Below are 24,199 nucleotides of genomic sequence, written 5' to 3'. Positions count from 1 at the left end.
ATGGAGTATACTTTATAATGGATAGTTGTTTTCCTACAGATGAAATGTAGGAAAATTCTATATATTCTTCCTATTCCTCTGGAGAACATCTTTCATACAGAAATATTTGATTATGTCTGTTGGGCAAAGAGCTACAAATATTTGGATTTTTTGAGATTTCTTTGTAAATCTCAATGCCAGAGACACATATTAATTCAATGAGGCATCCAATAATGCACTGAGTCAGGCAGGTTTACATTTATTTAGGTTTCCTAGGCTGTATTAATTTCAGTAACCTACACTTCCCCTGAATTGATCATGGGCTACGTAGTCACTGACTTTTTGAGGAAGAAAACAAATATGCAAGATTATTAGAGTTATTTTCCTTTTTATTTATTCTTAGTAGTTAAATTCAGCCTAAGGTCAGTGCTTCCATTCACACACTAGAAGTAAAGCCAGTCTACTACTGCCATCATATGAGAAATTTTATTTTTTGGCAATCTCTTTTCTGTTCATTCTTTGGGGAAAGAGAGACCTCACTTTTTTGTTATTTATATGAATTGAGAAAATCAGTGCAGAATTTATAGAATGGGGACATTCAAAGTGACCCAGAACCATTAACTCTTCGGCAGTAACTTTATAAATTTCAAAGAGACACATCTCTCATAGTTCCCTGCTTCACATCAAAAAATGAGAAATCGCCAACCATAACATGTCAACTATAACCAGTATAGTGTATTCTAGCTACAAATATATGAAATTATGACTTGGATGTGGGTCAAAAGAATGTTTTAGAGTCACCCTTGCTACATAAGATAAATGATTGCATTAGCATTTCTCCTGAGATGTTCTTTTTAACTCATTTGAAACTATTCGCAGATAGAAATAGAACTATTTTGAATGCTGATCTCAACATGAAATATAAAATTCACAGAATACACAAAATTATTGATGATATAACATTCAACAATCAGGGTGCTATGAATTTTAAATTAAAATTCAATTATGTAGTAAAAATAGAGTTGTTGTAGCTAGAAAAAAAAAAAAATTTCAGAGGCAGCAGTTACCCTTGGTGGAAATGAACAGTTCTACATAAAAAGAAAATCCAGAAAGAATGCAAACTAAACACCAGGATACCTGATATATATAATTTAATCAGATAGTACATAGACTGTGACATAAAAACAGCAGTTTACTAGAATAATTATAGTCTGCAAAACATGAAAACTGTTTAGAAAATGGGTTAAGGTCATACTCTGACAGTAGACTCGGAAATACAAATGTAGAAGAAGACAGATTTATGCATTGTCTGGTGCTGCCTTTCCTTGTCATCAAATCAACTTGAACCAATAGATTGGTGTGGATTCAAGCAATAGGCGTGTTGTTGGTTAATTGACTAAATCTTGCCTAGTGAGACTGTTAACCACATAGAGCCATAGTTAACTAACGATTGATATTTTGGTATTTTAGATGCAAAAGCACATTTCTTCTAATTGGAAACACAGCTTAGAACTACTTTGTGGGGCAGATTTACAATTGTCTGAAATAAGAATGCTTGGCTTGTTATGTATAATTCTTCTATTCAGTGACAAATGCATTTACATATCAGAGACTAGGATTTTAGAGATTAATCCTGGTGGAGTTTTTAGGGAAACCTTATCCAACTATATTTATGGAAGCAAGAATATGTTAGATTATTTTATTTTAATTGGGTGTATTGACTGGCCTAAGCATAGACATTCTCCTTTTCAAATGTACAAAAAATGTACGTTACAAAGAGTATAGAAACAAACTGAAAAGAGTGTGCCACACATCCTGGATAATTATCTATATGCAGTTAAATTTACAGATACAAAACAAAATACAGCCTACTCCCTTATAGTGCACAGTTATTTTTTAGATACAATGTACTGCTAGTAAGTGGTCATGGGCATCAACTCTAGTTGTCCCCAGCAGAGAGAATAAGAGCAAGATCCGTTCGGTACAGCTTCCCTCCATCCGATAAAGCCATTATGCTTTTCTTGTACATTGGAATATTATTAATATCCAGATCCTATATAGAACATAGAATGTATTATAATCCAGTTAAACATGGAAGTGAATTAACCACTGTCAAGTGATAAAATGTGAGATGAAACTGCTTGTTACATCAATCCATCAAGAAAAGAGCTGGATTAAATTCTTGTACAAATGTGGATAAATCACAAGGTTGTTTTTGAAATCTGTTTATCACAGTTAAACACTGATTCAGGCTAGTACCAAATCAGGTTAAGAACTGAAATCTACTTCTGCTCCTCTATAAATTTTTAAAGTAGATTCTCCAAAATGGATGTGAGGTTGCTTCTAGATGGATCCATCAAGTCTGCTTAAGAAGTGTGGCAAGGTAACTAGATTACCTGTTTATTTTTCTCACATAGGTCCTTCAGTAAAGCATCCAGTTCATTTTCATCTATGTATCCATTGCCATCCTAAGGGAGGAGTAATAAAACAGTATATAAGCAAACTCATCCATAATAATGGAGAATGTAGTAAATTGGAAATAATTGAAATCCTCAGAAAATCTTCCTACTGCAAACTTGGCAGATATTCTAACCTCTTAGGTCAGGCACTCAAATTTTTAACTGTTCCCAAGTTCCAAAATAGATATGAATTCCCTCTCATTCAGCATCTTATATTTGTAAAATGCTTTGAAATTTTCAAAGTGATTTCACATTTAATATTTCACTTTATGTTAACAATATCACCACCTTCCGTTGAAGTAATTAATATTTTCATTAAATTTTTCATTAAATATTTTCATTAAAAATTTTCATTAAATATTTCAAATTTCAAATATTTTCATATGAGTGAGGACATAGGCTTGGGGAACCTATATTACTGGCTTGATGTCACATCAGGCAGTGGAAAGGCTGTACTAGAGCCTGCAGAGGACTGATTTGGTCCAGGAGTAGAGAAATTAGAAGAAACAAAACATGTTAACTAGTGACATCATACACAACCTTTCCTCACACACATGATCTTACCATACGCTTAATGGGAGGATTCTGCTGGATATTTTCATTGGCTTAATCCTCATTCTACCCTGCAAAGTGAGTATTATTATCTCTTGGTTACAAATGAGGAAACTGAGGATCAGAGGAGTTTGGTATCTTATTCAAAGCCTCACAGGAGATAAATTGTTGCATGGGATTTGAATCAAATTTGTCTAATTCGGGATATAACATAACTCATTTCCCATGACAAGAATAAATTGGCTGAGTAATTTTAATAGCTCATGTTTCTTTTAATATAACCTTGAGTTTGAGGTTAACCCTTCCTGAGCATTTTCCAAATTTTTCTAAAGAATTAAATTATAGATAAGAAAAATTTTTTACCTGATCATATAACTCAAAAGCTTTATTGAATTCTTTCCCACACATTTTGACTCCCTAAATGATAGAGAAGAGAGCAAAGATTAAAATGCAACTATTATATTCCATCATGTTTCCCTTGGCAAATATCCCACATTCTAACCTTTTGAGAAAAATATTATTTATGGTAGAGAAAAAGAGAAATACCTGAAATTTAAGAAGAAAATTCTCCTGCACTGGCAGTAACCTTTTGAGAGAAAAACATTATATTAATACATTAGATTTTTGACAAGGATCAGCTTTTTATAATAATATTTGCATAGTTCCTAAACTCACCTGGCCATCTCAGTTAATTCCAGCTTCCCATCATTATTTGAATCAAACAATTTCAGCTGAAAGACAGAATGCATTACTGTAGCCATTGAAGAATTATTTATTGCATTAAGGAGAAGGAAATTCAAAATAAAGCAGTTTGAGTTATCAATTACCTATATAGACAACAGAATTCTAGAAACTAGCATCTATTAAACTTTCAGTGCAAAATTTCTATTCTATGACCTGTGCCAATTGCCAAAATTTACCAGAACAATATAGAATAGTCAGAGTAATAGTGATCTTAGGCTAGGCTTCTGGAACATAATCATTTATTTTTCTTGCAAATATGTGTTTATATGTATCAAGATGTGGGATAGATGGTGTTTGGCAGTACATAGCACATCCTGAAACTTTCCAAATAATAGTATGAAAATTAATATTTAATTTGTTTCTCTCTTTTAGAGCATCAAAGAGTACAATCAGAATAAGCAGATAATATGAATAAATCCTCAGAGAACAAATTTTTGAGTAAGTTTGAATTGTTTTATTTTGCCTTGGGTACTAGGTACTCAATAAAGCTCCTTACTTCCCCATTGCACTTACATACACATCATATACCAAGACACAGCCAGGTATAAACACATTCATACCCATATTTGGGAAGCATTCACATTTTAGAAAGTTGCAACTACTGTTCTAATATTTTATACAGAAGGACTACATATAAAACAAAATATATAAAATATGTGAGAAAGTGGCATTATTTTTGTTTTTAAAGAAAGGAGTGTGATCATAAGGGATATAGGTTTGATGAGGTCTCTTTAGGGAAAAAAAGAAGGGCATTCTGTGGTCTGAGATGTTCTAACAATCCTTTGTAGGAGGTAGATTTTTTCAGGATCTGTTACTAATGCAACATTTTATAGTCCATTGACTATAAAAGTTCTAAATTGTCACAGTGTCTGCCAAGATACTGGACACCAGATCACACAGTTTAGTGTCCACAGGGAAATATTTCCCTACAAATATATTTAAATTTTAATTAGTTCTTGATTAATCTGCTTCCTGGATTTGAGCTTGTTTATGACATTTAACCAGATAGGCCAGGCCAATTCAACAGGGGGAAAACTCCCATCTGAGTGGTTTTAAAAAGGCTGCTTCAAATTTCTACTTGGAAAGGAGTCTTTAAGTAGACATCCTTTAAGACTGGCGCAAAACAGAAAATTGATAAATGTAGGTTATTGTCCATTTCCCAAAAGTTATTCAGAGTGTAGATCTGCCCATTGTAACACGTGTATGTTAGTGCTGTGGTAAGTGGCAATGTAATGAGGAATTAAAGAGGACACTTCCTTACAGTGAAAACTTTTTGATTGCTTTGAAACTAAAGATTAGTCCCACTTTATAATAAATATCACTGTATAATGAATAGGGCAATAGTAAAGTTCTAGTGGGTTTTTTTCCCCCACATAAAAGTAGGCTGACAGGCTGAAAGTAAACTTCAGTTACATCAAATATGATCAAACTCTTTATAAAATTATTTCTCAGGAAAAAATTCGAACTCCTTTATTGGTCTAAAATAACATAATTGTTATAATAGGCACTTATGTTTTACAAGTTATTTATATCAATGAGGTAAGAATTCACTGTACATTTATAGTACTTAAAGTGTGTATAAATATATGTACTGATCTGGATAATTTAAAACTGTCTGAATTTCAAGAATTAAACAATTAAAATAATGTTGCCAAAATATTGGGCCATGGCTTAATCAGTTTGGCAAAGGCTTTTTCCTCATAGTCCTAATGCTGTGAATCAAAATGAACAAATTTTACCCACTTGGAAGTTAATTAACTTCATGGACATTGTATTATTTTATCTGGAATTTTATAAATTTATTCATTCATTCTTCAAACATTAAGTGCTTATGTGTAAAGCAGTTTTCTTCACTCTATTATCAATATTCTAAAATAGTTTTTGGTTATACTATTTACCATAGCATCAAGCTCAGGGTGTATTTGGACTTCCTCACCCAAAGCACCAAGACAATATTCCAAAATAACAAGAATCAAAAGAAAGAAGGAAGAAATATCCATTTTTAGTCACTCAATGAATAAGGTAGCCAGAAGTTTTCTTTAAACTCTAACAAAATCAATGATTTCCTAAGACATGATAAAAATGGATTCAGAATCTCTATAATAAATGAGTTTTTGGTGATATAATTTATATATCTATAATGTAACTTACATATATATGTGATATAATTATACTGGCTTGTAAGAAAAACAAGTGATATTTTGATAGATGAAAATTACCTACCTCCACAAGAAAGGAAATGCTCATATGCTGAGCCTTAAAGCCAGCCTTACAATACACTTGTAGCATTCAGCCTTACAAGGTACAAGCATCCCTAGGTATTTCACTTTTGAAGTGAAATGATACCTATGTGCATGTGATGCCCACACCATGGCTTGTTTATTTCATCCTGTGTAGACTTGGGAATTAGCCAGAACACAGTAATATTTCATAGGCTCTTGGCTGTAGTCTTTTCAAGATCAGTCTTACCATTAGGTCTGTATACTCAGCTAGTTTTTTATCATCAACAGTCTTGTTTGCTTTTTCCAGCAGGTCCTTTAGAAAGTTCTGTTAAGACAAAAAAGTCAGATAAATTTCATCAGTAACAAACAATCTGCTTTCATTTCAGCCTGCCTTGAAATGGAACACCCCAGGAATACAAAGGAAGTCTCTTTTTGAGGGTAGAACCGGGTAACGGGAGGAGCTTAGAAGGGAGGTACTCTTGGCGTTCCAGCAGTCCTCTTTGACTGAAAACTGATTTGTCACAGTCTGCTATGCTATGCTATGCTTTTATGATTTCAATTAAAGAAGTATCTGGATTGTACACCATGTAGGAATCAGAGTAAAGACTTGTAAAACCAGCCAGCCCAATGGATGCATTTCTACCTAATGCTATCTTCACAAATACTCATGTAACTCTTCTCCAAGAAACAAGAAACACAAGGGACCCCCTTAAACCTTTGTAAGATATGTGAACAATTATCAGTAAAGAAGGTGGAGACCTACCCTTAATTTCAAGTGCATTTTCTGCCCTCACAAGCTGTATTTCCACATCAGTTTATAGCCAATATGAAGTACATTTCACCAGAGGGCTTTTAGGCTTGATGTGGTACAAATCACCTTGGTTAGAATGTTTCAGCTGACTGTTCAAACTAAAACAGTTGGCTGCAGATGTTACCTAATCTTTGAAGGATATATGAATCACATCAAAGTAGAGATTAATGTGGGAAGGATGAAAAAAGATGATTATTAATTTGACAGTTGAAGTTTAGGAGTGAATTTAATTTTTTTTACCAGAGAAATAAATTAAAGCTTTACAAAAACTTGCCATATAAATGACAGTGTAAGTACTTAATATAAAAAGTCTTTCATTTTGTCTAGTGCTGTTCATTTGCAACTTCTTTATTTGTTCAGAAAATGAATTAATGCAATTATGGAAAACTGAGCAGATATTATGTCCAAACATTATTGAAGGGTTGGGTTTCTTCAGTTTTTCAGTTATCTCCCTCCCAGATTTTCTAGCTCTGCTGGGCTGATTTAACTTCATTATTTTCAAGGAAGGAGACCTTTTTCTTGGTTTGATAAATTTAATTTCACTTCAAACATTCCACTTCAAATTCAAAGTAAAGCATGGAAAATTCAAAGTTATCTGTTGGGGGGTGAATTTTACTTTTGAACCATATGAGGCTTTTGTCAGAGACTAATTGGGTTAAAAATCCTCATCAGAGACTAAAATGGTGGTCACAAAAATAGCCTGGGAGAAACCTCGGGATGCTGAGATTCAAAGTCGTGTCTGAGAGCAAGCAATGTTTTACTCTATTACGGATCTTAAAATTAGCTTTCTTGAAAGATCCATTAAAAAAGAATGCCAACTTATCTTCAAAATTCCCCAGAGAGGAGTACTTCTATTTAGAATCTCTTCTGAGAATAAAATTTAGAATAAAGAAGGCCAGTATTGGAAATGAGCTAAAGTTTCATTATGAACTTGAAATGATTTTTGGAAGATTTTTTTTTGGTCCAATAGAATAAAAACACAATAGTTTAACTGTCACCTTGTGGGTAACCTTGTGGGTTGCTGAGTTGCAAATTTGTGAAAGACATTGTTTTTGGTGATTTCACATGAAAAATGTTTACATTTCTAAGTGTTTTTATTTTTTAAGATGTTATTACTATTATTTCCCTTTCTTAAAAATTTTTAAAGAAATTTAAAAATATTAGTTTTTTGGCTGTGCCACGAGGCATGTGGGATCTTAGTTCCCCTATCAGGGATTGAACCCATGTCCCCTGCAGTGGAAGCGTGAAGTCTTAACCACTGGAGGGCCAGGGAAGTCCCTGTAAGTGTTTTTAGTTAAATATGTTTTAGCAATTTTGCAGTGGTACAAATATATGTAACTCAAACCATGTTAAACTATGACCAGGAAACTGTGTTTGATATTCATGTTTCCCTACATAATAGCAGAAGAGGTAGCTCTTGATGACTGAAGCTTGAAAATGTTTGGCCTTGTGGGGAAAAAAAAAAACATTATTATCATTATCAGATATTCTGTGTCCAAAACCAGGTTCTTTTCCCAGGCAGCTGTGTACTCTTTAAAAATTATCTAATCTCTCTGAATTTCAGTTTCTCTGTTTGTATAATGGGAATTATAATACCTCCCTTGTAACTTTTCTGTGAGCATTAAATGTTAAAATATATTTTAGGCATCTAGTACTATGCCTGCCACATAGTAGGTGCTCAGTAATTATTAATTTGCTTCCCTTTTAGTCACTCTATACCATGAAGATAGAGAAAATAGTCTTCCAGACTGAGAAGTATTGAGGTCAATTTAAAGAAATGAGAGAAAGATGCTTCTATATTTCTGAAGGCTAGTAAATTATTGAGTTCATGAATAATATAATTTATACTGTGCCTGTATTTCACAAAATCTTCCATGTGCAACATCTTACTTGATCTTCACAATAAATCTGAAAGGAAGGTATTATTACCCCCACATAAAAGATGAAATAAATCAGGCAGAATGATATAGAGATTTGTCCAGAGGTAAGACTTGATTTCAGACCTCTTTGCCTTTTCCTTCACATCTTCTTCCTCCCCCACCAGCTCTTATATACATCTGTGAGATATGAATTGATAAATTCAGTTTCAAAGTTGCAGTTTTTCGGAAGTTTGATTATATTAGGACTTTGTTTTTATTGCTGTTATTGAGAGGCAGTAAGCTAGGGGTCTTGGAAACAGACGAGTTTAAAGATCACAGTTCTGTCTTATTTCTGTGTAGCCTTCAGTACATCACTTAACTTCTCTTAACTTTTTCCTCACTGGGGTAATACTAATCTCAAAGAACTCACGTGAAGATTAAATGTGTGTAAAGCCCCTGGCATACAGTAGGTGTCCAATAATTGTTTATCTTGAAAGAGAAATCTATTTATATAGCTGTTTCATTTATAAAATAAAATGTCAAATTTTAATGAAAATAACCAACTTATTTGGCTTAGTATATCATTATCTATCTATCAGCTACCTCATATAACAATTTGTATGTACCACAGAGAATGCTAATTTTACATTGCTGAACAGAATTTCAAGAAGTACTTGAAGTCTCTTTTTTGATCTGGTTCTTTATTAACAATTGGAAGAGTGGGTGAAAATGCGCCATTGCTCAACATTAGTTTCTTTTGTGGGAGGCTTTTTAAAAAGCTACAAAGTTCATAATTATATTTGACAGGAAAAAACTTACATGTTTTTACTTGCTTACCTTAAGCTCCTCAGTTTCTATGAAGCCACTGTGATCAGTATCATATTTTCTCCATGTCTGTAAATTATTTTGGATAAGGAAAACCAAATATATTAAAAAAAAAAAAGGCAGCCATTTTCCTATTTTAAGTAGCTTTCTGAAAACATCATTCAGTGACAGAGCTTTCTTATACCTTCATGAATTCCTCACAGGACTTCAGCTGCTGGCATCGGAAGAGCAGCAGGAAGTTCTCTTCTGTGGGTAATACATGAGCCAACTAGAAAAGATTTAAAAAGTTGTTGTAAGGAGCTTGAAAGCAAGTCTCTCACATTTCCTGCTCTTAGGTTTTCTTAACATAGTTTTATTACCTAGAAAACTAGGAAAGGAAAAACATTATAATCGATTTTCCCTTTCTGATACTTTGCCCCTACAAAGTGCCATTGTGTTTTCCAGTGCTTGGGTGTCCTTGAGTGACTGGTTCTCTGGTCTGGGAGATGACCACAGCAAGCATGCATAGGAAGCTCAGATAGGGATTATTTGACCAATTCTCATCTGCTAGACATAGAAGCAGGCTCATCCTGGTGGCTTGACCCCTTCATCTTTTCTGTGCCACAGATCTGGTCTTGTTCCTCTCAGGGAACACAGAATGGCACACATGGAGACATACATTTCATGTAGAATAAAAGAAACTATGAGAAATATGAATGCAGTGGAAAGGATAGAAGGAAAAAATGCATTCCCAAGTCTGAGGAGAAAGCTTATTAAGAGATGCAAAGGAAAGGAAATTCAAGACAATTGTAAGACAGTGGAAAGAGAGATGGAAAAGACAATTCACAAAGAACAGTGGAAATTGACCAGTAATAGTGAATATCAGTTCTCAAATTTTTGGTTTCTGCTAAAAGAACGTCTGCTGCTTGAGTCCAGGTCTTGAATTCTATTCGATGATCTCCATTTAGTGACCCTATTACATTTCTCCTTAGATCTCATTTCGTAACTTCAATGCTCATTTTTTTTTTTTCCAGAAAGAAGGACTCCAGATCCCATTTTAAGATGAATATAATCTATCTATTGTGTGCAGGGAGGAAGGGAGCTGGATTGATGGCCTCACTGAAGGTATGGGTTCTATTCCTGGCTCAGCTGCTAATTAGCTGTGGTCCCCAGCAACTCCCTCGGCCATTTCTGGAACTTAGCACCCTCGTCACTAAAATAAGGAGTTGAAATAGAAACCAGTGTCTCTTAAACGTATTGGGTTCAAAATGACTTTGAGAATCTGTTAGAATCACTACATTTTCACCGTTAAAGAATGAACCTACAACACTATATTTCATCTAATTTCCAGAAGCTGATGAATCCCCTGAAGTACGGGCATGAACCCTCATCTCTGGATTTTAGACCAAGAATCTGCAGTCTAGATTAACCTTAAGTTCAGCATAAATGCCGAAAGTTCTACCAAATTATAGGAAATACTCTCACACTTCAAAAAAATGTTGTCCTTTTAGGTCCATTAAAAAATATAAAACTTAATATAAAATGTATCATTCTACCTTATAGGCAAGTAATCTCAGCTTCTTTATGCCTGTATAATATGTCCTTTAACTTATCTTGTTTTTAGATCTTTGAAATAATATCTCAATTTAGAATCATTCAGTTTATAGGCACTAATAATGGGATGAAACTAAGAGACAGGGCCAGACATCTTATTAGGATGTTTAGTATGACTCAGAAAACATTTTCTTATTTATTTTGAGACAAAGGCCACTAGTTTGGTTGTGCATTAATGCAAGCATTTATTTAGGAAACAGGAAATAGCCAATGCCAACTCTCTATTTATTGGTATGTAACTTGTCAGATACCACTTTGTAAGTTTTTGGTGGACCTCCCCATAGACTATCCATTTCAGGAGGGCAAAGTCTATTCTTTGTCTGCATCCTCTGAATACTCAGTGTGGTGCTCAATGTTAGGTGCCTGACATAAATGTTTGGAATTGGTTGATAATTTTACTTCATTAAAAATACCTACTTAATATGATTTGTAGTGAGCATTTTTTTCCATCTTCATTGCAATTTTCTACATTGCTTGGATTTTCCTAATTATTATGTGTTGTTTTGAACAAAAATAATAATTTTTCTTAAAAAATTCTATTTACCAAAATCCACCAAATATATAAAAACAGAAAAAATAAAAGAATGAGCTAGTAAGCAATGACCACATGTAAAATTAGGGAAATTTTAACCATCTTTGTTTCAAAAATTAAACTTCATATAACTTTCATAAAGTTCAGAGGTCTCTAGAATGTCAAATATAGAGATGATAAAATTGCTCTTCATGTAGTATAAATATATATCTCTTTGCCCATGCCGTTTTGGTTCTAGTTGGTTTAATTATAAGAAAATACATATTATATCTACATGCAAAATAGTCAACCTTTTAATTTAATTGAACTGTTAATGTTAAACTGAATACAGTGCTGTCCTATTTTACAGACATTAGAAATGAGTTTTAAACACATAAAACATTGTAATAAGACAACTAGTCACTAAGAAAGAAGCAGTGAATATGTGTGGATAGGATGTGGCTATTAGTGAACATTAAGAAATCATCGTTTGTGTGTTTTCTGTTTTGTTTTTGCTTTTTGGTGGGTTTTTTTTTGGCCACACCATGTGGTTTGTGGGATCTTAGTTCTCAGACCAGGGATTGAATCTGGGTCCTTGTCAGTGAAAGTGCCTAATCCTAACTACTGGATGGCTAGGGAATTCCCCAAATCATCTTTTTCAAGGTGTGTTTCACAATGCATATGAATTAATATTCAAGTTTCAGAGCTGGTGCAGTAACTTTCCAGCTGTTGACTCTAAGACCATATTGACAAAGTACCTGAGGTCTTTTATAGAAGCTGTTAAGTAGGGCTGCTTTTGTCTCTGTTTTGCTAAGTCACTGTTGTCCATAGTAGTATCCAGTACTACCTGTTCCAAGATTATTGGTGATTTCTTAGCTCTTGGGCTACCTACCTGCTTTTTTATAAACTCTCAAAACTTTATTATGGGTTGGAGAAGAGAGTGGAGAAAAGCAAGGGAATAAGTGGCAGGCAGATAACTGTGGCTGCCACAGGAGAATCTCTCAAAGCTTCATTTATGAAGCTTGTCGCTTGTTGCTTGTCACTGAGAGTGGGGAAGCAAAAATTTCTACTTGCCTGTCTTCCCTATCACTCTATATACATATTGAGGAAAGGGTCTGTGTCTTAATTACTGTTTCTTTGCCTGGCACCTGCAAAAATTTCAGTAAATATTTTACTCAACCAACGAATGAAGGCAATTGACTAGGGTCAGCATAGGCTTCCAATAAATGGAAATAAAGCTCCTTTGGAGATAATTCAAATAACTTATTACTGAGTTGTGGATAGGGGTTGGGGTGGTCACTGTGATATGACATCCAGAGCTCTCTTTAGGTGCTAGGAGTGTTGCTATGGTCTCAACTGCCAGGTCTCTTTGGGAGATTACCTGGGCTGAAGAGAGCTATGTTCCCCAAGGAAGCTGAATTCTATGACTGATGCATATGGGGATATAAAACCTAGCCCTCTCATGAAAACTTGGGACGTCTCTGAAGGCTCATCCCAGTTCAGAGCTCACTGTACGGTCAACTGAAGTTGAGACTATATCACAGCCCAAAGTCTCCCTCTGCCCAGCCCTGTTCTTTTCATTTACCTTCCACAGATATTAATCCCAAGAGCACTTCCTAATAAACTTCCTCATTGCTTCTCTTCAACTCAGATATGCTCCCCAAGGAACTCAACCTGTCCCATGACAGGGATCTTTACCATCTGTCTTCTATTCCTAGGCATAAAATCGAGCCCTTGCCTGTGTTTTGGAGTAGGTTGAAATCCCTTGCTATGGCTCATGTGGCTATGATTCAGAACCTACTAGGCACTGTGCTGGATGCTGGAGATTCGTAGTCATCGATAGTAAGAACTTTACAGGAAGGCAGATAAGTTCAAAAAAAGTTTTTTTCAGACAGTTTCAAAGCAACATGCTAGGTGCTGGGAGAGTACACATGAAGTAACTTTACTAGAAATATAAGTGACTGAGCTATATCTTTTAAAGCACACATGAGGCATAACTTTTGAAGACAATCTTGGTGCATGTTAGCTTCCTTCAACACATATTAGTAAAACATTCACTTTTTTGGTTTGGGAACCAAAGAAATATTTTTCTAGCCAATGAGAAGTGAGTCCAGGAAACCTGGAAATTTGAAAGGCAAATAATCTTTTTGTACAAATTAAAGACTGGTGGAATTTAATAATTTGAATTTGACAAGTTATAAAAATGGGAAAAAGATTGACATTCAGAAAAATGGTATAGATTTTCCAATGAAATATTTTTATTTTTAATAATAATAGCAAATACATTTATTGAGTTTTTACAGTGTGCCAGAGTTTATCTATTTGTTTGACATGTATTATCACATTTGATGTTGATACTCATATGTCACCCCTGTTCACAGCCAAGGAAACAGAGACTCAGAGAAGATAAACGGCCTGCTATCACATAGCTTATTTTGAAATCAGACAGTCTAACTTTTTTGATTTTGAGACCTTGTCCTTTTACCATCACCCTCCATTAAAATCGTCAGTCAAAAAGTTTTCTTAATAAACTGTTTTTAAAAATCTATCCAGAATGAACTTTTAAATCAGACTTTATTGTCAGTCATTTCCCCAAATTCTGAGGTAGAAAAGTAGTCTGCTATAAAAAAATTACATTTACTATGGTTAAACTCACGTGCTCAAATCCCACTATGGCTGAAAAGAAGGAAAGTCTAGAGAAGTGTCTGCTTCCCTGGGAGGGTTATTATAGTTTTAGGATTAAAATAGCTTGTAGACCTATTTTTCCAGTGGATGCACTGACCTGGACAAAGAGACACAATAGACTGGAGAGGTTGGTAGTTTCCCACATAGTTCCCAAGGGATCAGGTGAAAAGTTTGCAGATTTGGCATCCCGCTAAAGGAAATATCTATACTTAATGTGAGCACCAGAGAAGAAATTTCTATTATCTGTTAAATCATTCAGTCTCTCTCTTTAACTATTTTAATCAGTCTTCTCTGCAATAGAGCTATTAGTCTGAATAAATTTAGAACATTTTGACTGTCACGGTATTTGTTAAATTATCTCAGAATTTCAGTGCTCCTATTTTGAGTTTGTATCAACAATCTCTTTATTACCGAACTGTATTTGTGTGAATTTTAAAATCTCTTTGTAGACATAAAATTGAAAAGTTCACAAGAAAGCATATCTGTACATTACCCTTCTTTTTACATATTTTTACATATCTAGGTATAAAAAGCATATTGTTGGAAAGTATCAGTCAACTTCATTAGAACAGAAGTTTGCAAATTAACCACTATATTTTCTAATCTTTTGAACGACACATTTCAATTACAGCCAAGTCAATTTGGCCTGTTTCCACCAGGAAAGTAGACTGCCACTTAAATACCATTTGGTTTACTTTGATTAGATTTTGATGAGCCCATGTGTACACCTGCTAAGTGGGCAAAACAAGCAAATCTAACCCCTTTTTCCTTTGAACACTGAAGTGATGGTGTACTTGATGGGAGTTGATGGGAGTAAGTAGACTATTATATATTTTGGAAAACCTGGATTTTTACATTCCTTCATAGCTGGCTGAGATTTGTGTATTTGTATTTCTTGTTATATATAGTATTTCTTAGCAAGTGATATATAAGTTGGAAAACAGAAAGGATGAAGTTTATTTAATACAACTTTCTGGTGACACTAGAGAGCACATTACAAATTCAGGCATTCCCCACTCTCCCTTTCTCCATTTTGTACATGTAATCTGTAGCTTTCAATTCCTTTTTTACAATGATTTTTTCAGAACCTCTCCTTTTTCTTGTCCCTCCTGCTTAACCAGGCTAAGTACACAATCAACATGCATATGAACTACAGCAGCAATCTCTTCCCTGTTCTCCCATTCTCTCATTCTCACTTCTCCAAGTACTCACCCTCCCCACTTCCTTCTGTGTCTTGGCTGATAACTCAGATTAATGAAAAGAATTCTGGAATCAGAGTCAGACATAGGCCTGTATAAATGTTCTGTCACTCCCTGCCAGTGGGATCTTGGACACATCATTCAACCTTTCTGGGCTTCAGTTTCTTTATCCTTAAAATGAGAAATTTTGGCTAGTTTTTCCCACAGGTCCTATATGACAAAAAGTTCCCTGTCCTGGAATACTTAAACTTTCTAATTAATTCTTATGTGTCTCACTTCTCTCCCTTTAATCTCTTTCGGCTTCCACTGATCTGAAAGTTCTTCCCAAATTATGTTTCAAGCGGTTTGGTCAAATAACTTCTCTATACTTTGTACATCCCTGTTCAACCAGACTAAATTTAAGCCTTGCCATAAGTAATCAATGAACTGAAGCTTGCAAATATTTTCTTTTAACGCAGAAAATGTATGGATTATTAATTTTAAAAAAAGACTGAGTAATTTAAAGGAAAATGGCTGAAATTCTATTGAAGTCACAGGTTTCCTCAACTATAAATTAGATGCTCATTTTATATTTGTATTTATTTTATTTTGTTATAATGAGGATCAAGTGAGATCACATATTTGAAAACACTCTATAAATTGTGTAATGTATACAAATAAATGAAAATTCTTTTTCTTACTGTTATTGCTATAACAAGTTCCTCAAGTCTTCATTTCAGTCTTCATTAACTTCTTCATCCACTTCTGTTACCTATTTCTCTCTATCTTTCCTCATACAGAAATCTTTTCTTTCCTATAACAGTTTCTTTTCTCAAACTTCTGGGGAAATTTCTTGCATCAAACCTCTAGGAAAATGTATCTGCTAGTGACTCCTAGTCTCCCATCCAAATTAGACCTCAAATAATGCTTCATAAATGATTATACCATATCATACACAGTAAAATATAGATTCAAAACAGATTCATCCTTCTCATCCTTTTAAAAATGTAGAATCCATGTGAATCAGATACATGCTTTTTGTGCTACTGTTACAACCCAGTATCACTGAAGAAATTAAAATAAATAGCTGAGCCCACTGGAGTTCTTAAAGGTGAAATACTTTAAATACAAGATGACAGTCTTTCCTCTGCTAGAATTATAAAGTATGCCAAACTCTGAAATAGCCACATCTATAATTTCACTGATTTTAGAATTTCCACTTGTTTTGAATAATTAGATTTATGTCATCTCATTTATGTTCATTTCAAAGTTATTTTCTTATCCTTGATGATTCATATCTTGATTAGTTGGCCTCTATGTCAGTCTATAAGTCCCATTACTATTAATTTATCTATTTATATAGTAATGAGTTACACATGGGCAAAGGGGAAAGTGTATACTCCAGGGAAATATTTTAATTACAAAGATAATAATAGTATGTTCTTCCTTAACTCTATTTGTGGTAGCTGTTTAAAAATAAGTGTATTTCACATTGACATCACAGGTGTCCTATAAGATCAATTATTTGAAAACCAGGTTAGTTCTCTGAATCAAAGGTAAATTATGACTAAATGTTGTTGACAGCCAGAATACTTCACAATCTAATACATTAAGAACATTATATAAATAACATAATTATGCCTGTATTTGGTATATTTTAAAATATGACCTTATTAATTTTTCTGGACAAAGTTGTTCACTCAACTTCTCTAATGGGTTGCAGAGTTAAAGAAAGTAGCTGAGACACTAGATTTTATAAAAGTAGAAGTAAGGGAAGCAACAGCTGTTTCACAAATCTGAGAATGCTGAAGAATTAATGTATAGTCAAAGTTTTGCCTCCTTGATTCATAGACAAAAAAAAAGTTGTCCTCAATGGGAAAAGTCATTGTCAAAAGATAAGATTTGACACCGAGAGTTTTAACTCTTAAAGACTCAAAAGAAATCTGTACCTATAACACATCATAAAATATTCACTGACTTTAGCTAAGTTCTTATGTTTTTATAAGGCCAACTGCTAATCTAAAATGGAATTTCAGAAACCAGCATGCAGCTTTTTGCCATGATATCATTTAGGGACTGCAAATACTTTATTTTATATTCTAACAGAAAAGTCTACACTGTTAAACAATAAGAAATACCAATGAACCATGTACTTGGTTGGTGTTTTATTGAACTGAATCTGGGTAATGTAATGGGATGGGTACTCATCCAGAAGTTAGGGACTTGAGCCTCTAACTGCACCAGTGCCAGCAAACAGTTAACATAGTCAAAGGCAAATCATTTCACTTCTCCAGGTCTTAGTTTCATAATGTATTAAATTTCAGTTTTGGATTATGCAAATTCTTAGGTTTCTTTAATTTCTGAGCAGTTTTTGATTTTATATTTCTGAACAAAAGATAATATGTTAATTAAGTAAAATAAACCTCTTGGAACAGGTCTTGCCATATCATGTTTGAGTTGAATACAACTCCAAAAATCTCATTTATTAAAACTATATGAGAACAATGCATAAGTTCCTTACCTCTACAATTCCTATTTTTCCATCATCTTTTTGCCCATACTGATCCACAAAAGTTTTCATCTCAGGTGATAACTCCTAAAATTATAAAAAAGCAGGTAAGAAGTTTTTTTTTTTTAAAAAAAAACCAAACAAACAGTATGCTTGTGATGGTGTAATAACTTGTTGTAAAGAAAAACTGGAATTAGCACCATTCAGAATTATGCATACTGATTAACTATTTTCATGAAAATTAAGATACAAGTGATATACAGTTTTTACTGGTTTCAAATGACATTATTATGTCTGAATCAATCACTATGATTTATCTTCTATTATTAGTTTTCAGAATATGTTATCCTTTGAGAATGTAGTCAGAATCATTCAGTTCATAACATTTAGTGAATTTAAATATAATGATCACTGTGAAAGTACTTTAACATTGCTTGCTTCAGGAAAGTTTATTTTATATTTCTGCACTAATTGCCCTATAACATTTTATTTATTATAACATGTTTTATCCATGGAAGTTAAAAATATGTGTTTTCAGACAAGCAAATAATGTGAATGTTCAAGAGCAACTCATTTGTAAGCAAAGAATGTTTCCAGCATGGAAGTAGTTAGAAACATTCTTTGCTTACAAATTAAAAATCAGAAAAATATGTGTCAGATTAAAAAAAATAACTTGACCAATTTGCAATTTCATTAGAGACAGACAATACAGATGACCTTATTTTGGTCACTGACTGTATATGCTTAAGATCTTTGACTCCAAGGGTAATTTAGGGAGCAGTTTTCCAGTGTTTCCTTGTTTCCATTTTTTTTTTCCAAGATGATGTTCTCTCTCCCATTTAGTTATGTACATAAGACATGTTTAAGAGTGACAAAGTGAATGCTTTCATCTCATTTGACTTATTTTTTTCAATGTATTCTATTGCTTACATAATCTCTTCACATATTGCCAGATTAGAGAGCTCTGAACTGTAAACTAGTAACCTGAACATAGAACTAGTATTCAGGAAGTTGGATTTATACCCTTGGGTCTTCAACATAGCCCATTTAAAATAGCCCTCTTGCATTAACTGAAGCCTATGTAAAATAGGTCAGCCTTTATGAGTGTCCTATTCTGTGTCCTTGGAAAAGTAAATTAAGGTCTCAGTTTTTATCATAACTAACAAGATAGTGATATTATCTATCACACACATTTGCTCTAGGGATATAATTTGATGGCTATATTGAGGCTGAATATTATTATTACTAGTGTTACAAAATCCTGCTTTGGTTAAAAGTAAATATCTTTAGTAGAACTGAGGTAACAAATAGTAATTAAGCAATTTAATATAGACTTAAAAATCTCTTCCAATATGGATTAATTTCAACTTGTATTTATTAAAGTTTATTTATTTTATTACAGCAACAATTGTAAGAAAGTGAAAGTGGCAATAGTGTGACTATCAGTTATGTTCTTTACACATACCTTAAAGTAACAAAAAAGTGTAAAGTAAACTTAAAACAGTGTATACCTCTAGTCCAAATTTATGTTTTAAACAGTGTAAAACATAATGATAATGATAATAATAATAACAAATTAAAGCTTTATAAAAAAGAAATGCAAACTTAAAAACTATGTTTAGTGAAAAATGGTAGCTCTGAAAGTAGACTGGGTTGTTATATTTCATTAATGTTATATTCACCTATAGTTAATATTATTGAAATTTTTGAAATTTCACATTATTAATATGATAAGCCAAACAATGTTTCCATTAATACAGTAAACTCTGTTATCCTATTGCTAGAAATGCAAAGAAACTGGGTTTATAAGGTCAACCTTTAAGTTCTAAAAAAAAGAGAAGAAAAAATATAAAAGTAGATTTAGTACAATGGGGTCGGTAGTGAAATATTTGTCTACTACATGAATCTCTCAATCCATATCTTGATTTAGATTTTAACTATTCAAAGCCTATATTACATAATTCACAAAATATTCAATAATCAAGGTATTAAGCAACTTGATATAATCCTGTACCTGTGCTCAAATTTGGTATAATAATCTAATAATTACAGTTTCCAATATTCTAAAATTGGAACCTTGGCAGTAGAAAAAAATAATTAAGATCTAAAATCTTTAAAACTCTAACATGAAGTCACTGTTTGCAAAAAGTATAAATATTAAAATGGGAAGAGGAAAAGAAGTATCTGAAAACATGTATAGAGTTTCTAAATATCTGAATTTCTAAATGAAAATAAATATTAAAATTACTTCCAGAACAATTAAAATATAATCATTTAGCTGCTGGAAGCATCTTTCAAGGTTTTAATGAAAAATTTTATGTCAGGTAATATTTTCCAACCAGATTTTTAAATATTTGTATTTTTAAATGTGGAAGAAAATGTTTTATTAGTCAAAGATACATAGAGCTATAATGATAGTATTGCATGAATTTATTTATATGGTAATGTATAAGGTGGGGGAAGGGAATGGAGAATGTATATAAAACATTTTCAATTTTATTTGATCTCATCCTATTATACTTTCAAATTTATGTAATATTAAATCTGGGTAAAACAATTCCCAGAGTGTTATCTGGTTTTAAATCAATTTGATTTAAATCATTGGATTTTAGCAATTGATAGTTTTTTAATGCTTCATAATATATTTTAGTGTTCTCTGGGATTCTTTTGAATATGTTGTACAGAGATGTGTATCACACAATTTTCAATTTAGATAGAACAAAAAGGGAATTATTAGTAAATTGTATGTACAGATATATATAATATATGTGTACTATTATATATATAACTCAATTCTAGACGTGGTGATCTGCTAAAGGATTCACACACAGCTATATTTTCCTCTAAAGATATATATATATGTATAGTCTATAATGTAAAATCTCTAACGATAGTCAAAAAGACGAAAGATTGGTAACATCTCTCTAGCCCAAATCCAGCATTGCCTTCTGAAATGCAGTCTTACATAAACCGCAATAGATTAGTAAGATTCTTAACCTATTTCCCTCTATGTAATCATCTCATCTGTGTTTTAAAGCTGGGCATATTTTATTTTTATGCTGACAATATCTCTTCTTAACAGGTTAATTTATACCTAAAGGAAGTCATTCATAATTAGTAAAAATTGTCATTTGTTTAATTAACTAATGGCTTAAATTACAAATATAGCTTATTTTCAAAACACCACTAATTGCTTCTCATTAGAGTATCACTTTGCTTGTTTAAAATATGTGAAGGTCTTAAAATTACTTTTTACATCTCTAACTTTTGGTTTTCTCCTTCTCAACAGAAATGAATCCCCTTTTTGCTAAATTCCTTGCTCATTGCTATGTTGCAAAGTTGTACAACTTTCTCCCAGAGAGGAAGGTCAAGACAAGACATTTTCTCATCACTCCAACCACATCAACATTACAAGAATAATAATTGGCAATAGAATAAGAGATCCATAATCTGCAGATCTGTTTCCTGACCACCAAGGGGAAGAAATGTATTTCTACCCCCTTACAGGCTGTTAAAGAGAAGTTAAAGATTACCTAACTGAACTCAATCAAAGAGGTGGTGATCTGCTAAAAGATCTCACCCACACTTTCCTTTTAAGCACTATTAAAGAAAGTACAAGTATAGAATTTATATTCTAAAAGCTCTGATTTCATATTGTAAGGTTTTTTCCCTTTAAGGAATTTCTCTCTCTCTCTCTCTCTCTCTCTCTCTCTCTCTCTCTCTCTCTCTCTCCTTTCTCTCCCCCTCTCCCCCTTCCCCTTCCCCCTCTCCCTCTCCCTCCACAATTTGGAAAGGCGCCCTTTCTCCCCTTCTCAGTAAATAAATGTTTACATTCCTGGAAACCGTTTGATTTCGCTGGCTGTTTATGAGAATGCTAGAATATCTATTTATTTAAGGGCGAAGGTCCTTTTACTCCTTTGCAAACTTCAACCTACCAATCCAGCCTTCTTCCGCGCTTGCTGGAGCTCCTGAATCAAGTTCTGAAGCTCTTTTCCTTCCAGGTAACCACTTCCTGTAAAGACAAAGAGGCACCCAGGTGTCAGACATCTCATTCTGAGTTTCTTCCCCATTCAATTTCCACAACAGCTATTTGGCCACCGGAGAGGTTCTCTCTTGCCTCGATATTCATTAACCCGCAAAGGATACAGGCGCAGCAGTGCTCCCCTCCCGGCGTGTCAACATTTAGACCCACTAAGGGCAAAGGAGGTTGGTTGGGATGCTGAATGTAGCCGTAGAAACTTTGGGGGGCAGGGTCCCTAAATCCCCCCCCCCTTTTTATGAGTACCATTCTTGGAGAATAAAAGTTTACGGTTTTGGGATAACATAGAAACAATACATAAACTTTAAAGTTAATGGTTGGCCGCCAAATGGAGAGATAAGATTAGGGAGGTGCGGGAAGAAGTGAAGAAAAGAAATGAGGGATAATCAGATCAGGAGCCTCAAGGAAGGGGAAAGGGAGGGAAAAGGCATGCACAAGGTTCTTCAAAAGAGAGAAGATAATCACCGTCAGCGTCGAAATGAAGCCAGATCTCGAAAAACTGTGAGGCTGTGATCACGGATGATTGCAGGTGGGATTCTGCCATTGTATAGCGGAGTGTGTGTCTGCGTGGAATATGCGTGTGTGAGTATGTCAGGGCGAAAGTGGGGTGAGAACCTCAGGGTGTGTGTGTGTGTGTGTGTGTGTGTGTAAAGAAGAAATCCTGGGCTGCTGGAGGAAGAAGGGCAGAGCGCAGGCGCTGCCAGGCGCTGTCCTCGGTGCTGTTAAGCTCTGGCGTTCCTCCGGAGTTCTCTCTCCACAACCGGCACCCACTTCTCAGTATTTATCTTGACAGTCGAGCCGGGCCACGCCTCCTCTTGCCTCCCATTCCTCAACCCCGCCTCTTGCTCGCACCAACCTTCTTCCCCTCCCTTCCAGTTTTCTCCTCTCCTCCCAGGAAATCTAGTTGGAGCAGTAGTTTTGAAGTGTAGAAAGCAGCGGGTGGTGGGAAATCCTTAGCTCAGAGACTGGATGCTGAAAACAGACTAATTTCCCTCCACATTCTTATGTCCAAAAGGTATCTTACTCCTGAATACTATAGTAAAACAACGTACATGAAGAGGTTTTGATTTTCAGATGGAGGAGGAAAGCTAATGATGGGTAGAACCACATAAATGATACTTATATTGTGTGTGTGTATGTGCATGATTTCTCCAAGATGTTTTAGTATTTGTTTGAACAAAGTCAGGTGAAAGTTTGGCAAATATTAGATTAATTTAATTAATGTATACAAGGAATATATTGATATCAATAACTACTCTATTTTGTGCTTGTGAGGACCATCACATGAATGTTTCTTAAGATGGTTTATATAAACAAGACTTGCCAACATGAGAAAGCAGGATTATGGGTTTTTTTTTTTCAACCTGAAGCAGAATTGTAATTGGAAAGTGACAGAATTAAACTATAAAATCATAAAATGTTAGGAGAAGGAAGTAATCTTTAGGGATATTATGGTTTATCTCCTTTGGGTTTAGAAAGAATGAGCAAACTAAAAAAAGAGAAACCAAGGATCTGGTCCAAGTTCACACCTAGGTGAGTTAATGACTCAGCCAAGGCCCTGCTCAGTGGCTGGAACACACATATCTTTTCTTTTTGCTATGCCAAGCAAGTCCTGTTAAAAAATTTTTCAGAAACTGGAAGTTACCATCAGAGTTGGGGGGAAAAAAAACTAACTGAAAACTTTATGTATTTTAATACAATAAATAATATATTTAGATAATTTATTTACTTAAATACTTCTAAAATATTTGGTTTTGAATATTTTGAAACCTCAAGGTCCACTGAAGATGTATCTTAAGTGTCTGATTAGAATGGTACAAAAGCAAAATTAAGGAATAAGAGAAAATTCAAATACAGCCAATATAGATTTAAAGTGAATTCACCAAGCTCTATTTTTTAACATGTGTAATTGAGAATGAGAACCCTCAATTCTATGTTTCTGAGACTGTAAGTCTACCTAGTAGTGGATCTGTGGCCTATTTCAATAATCTTCTCAATGGAGTTCTCACTTCCATAGTACTTTGCTGTACACAAATTATTTTCACTTTAGTTACTTTATATGATTCTCACATTTAGCTTCTGAGGCTGTTATGCAGCCTCAGAACAATACTACTACTAATAGTTTACACAAAAGGTAAATAACTATTCTTGGACTAAATAGGCGTTCATTAAATATTCATTTATTTATACTTTTATTTATCCAATAAACATTTATTAGTACTTATTATGTCAA

The 24,199-nt window shown here is 33.9% G+C and overlaps 1 protein-coding gene across 2 annotated transcripts; it reads right to left on the bottom strand.

Annotated features, from left to right (window-relative positions):
- Positions 1-1,918: 1,918 nt before the first annotated feature.
- On the bottom strand, positions 1,919-22,510 carry CALB1 (calbindin 1; the record flags this gene model as incomplete). 2 transcript variants are annotated; one of them, XM_082674884.1, is made up of 11 exons in its annotated part: positions 1,919-2,032; positions 2,376-2,447; positions 3,354-3,407; positions 3,537-3,576; positions 3,666-3,721; positions 6,204-6,281; positions 9,464-9,520; positions 9,636-9,719; positions 17,940-18,014; positions 21,863-21,939; positions 22,432-22,510. In XM_082674884.1, the coding sequence occupies 11 exons, from the start codon at positions 22,508-22,510 to the stop codon at positions 1,919-1,921; spliced, it is 786 nt and encodes a 261-aa protein (XP_082531010.1). The 2 variants fall into 2 exon arrangements, with proteins under 2 accessions (XP_082531010.1, XP_082531011.1); XM_082674885.1 differs by lacking the exon at positions 17,940-18,014.
- Positions 22,511-24,199: the final 1,689 nt, after the last annotated feature.

The sequence above is a fragment of the Grampus griseus genome, assembly GCF_964374135.1.
Source record: "Grampus griseus genome assembly, chromosome: 17".
Lineage (NCBI taxonomy): Eukaryota > Metazoa > Chordata > Mammalia > Artiodactyla > Delphinidae > Grampus > Grampus griseus.
Note: the sequence above shows the minus strand (reverse complement) of the source record. Positions and strands in the feature narration are given on the sequence as shown.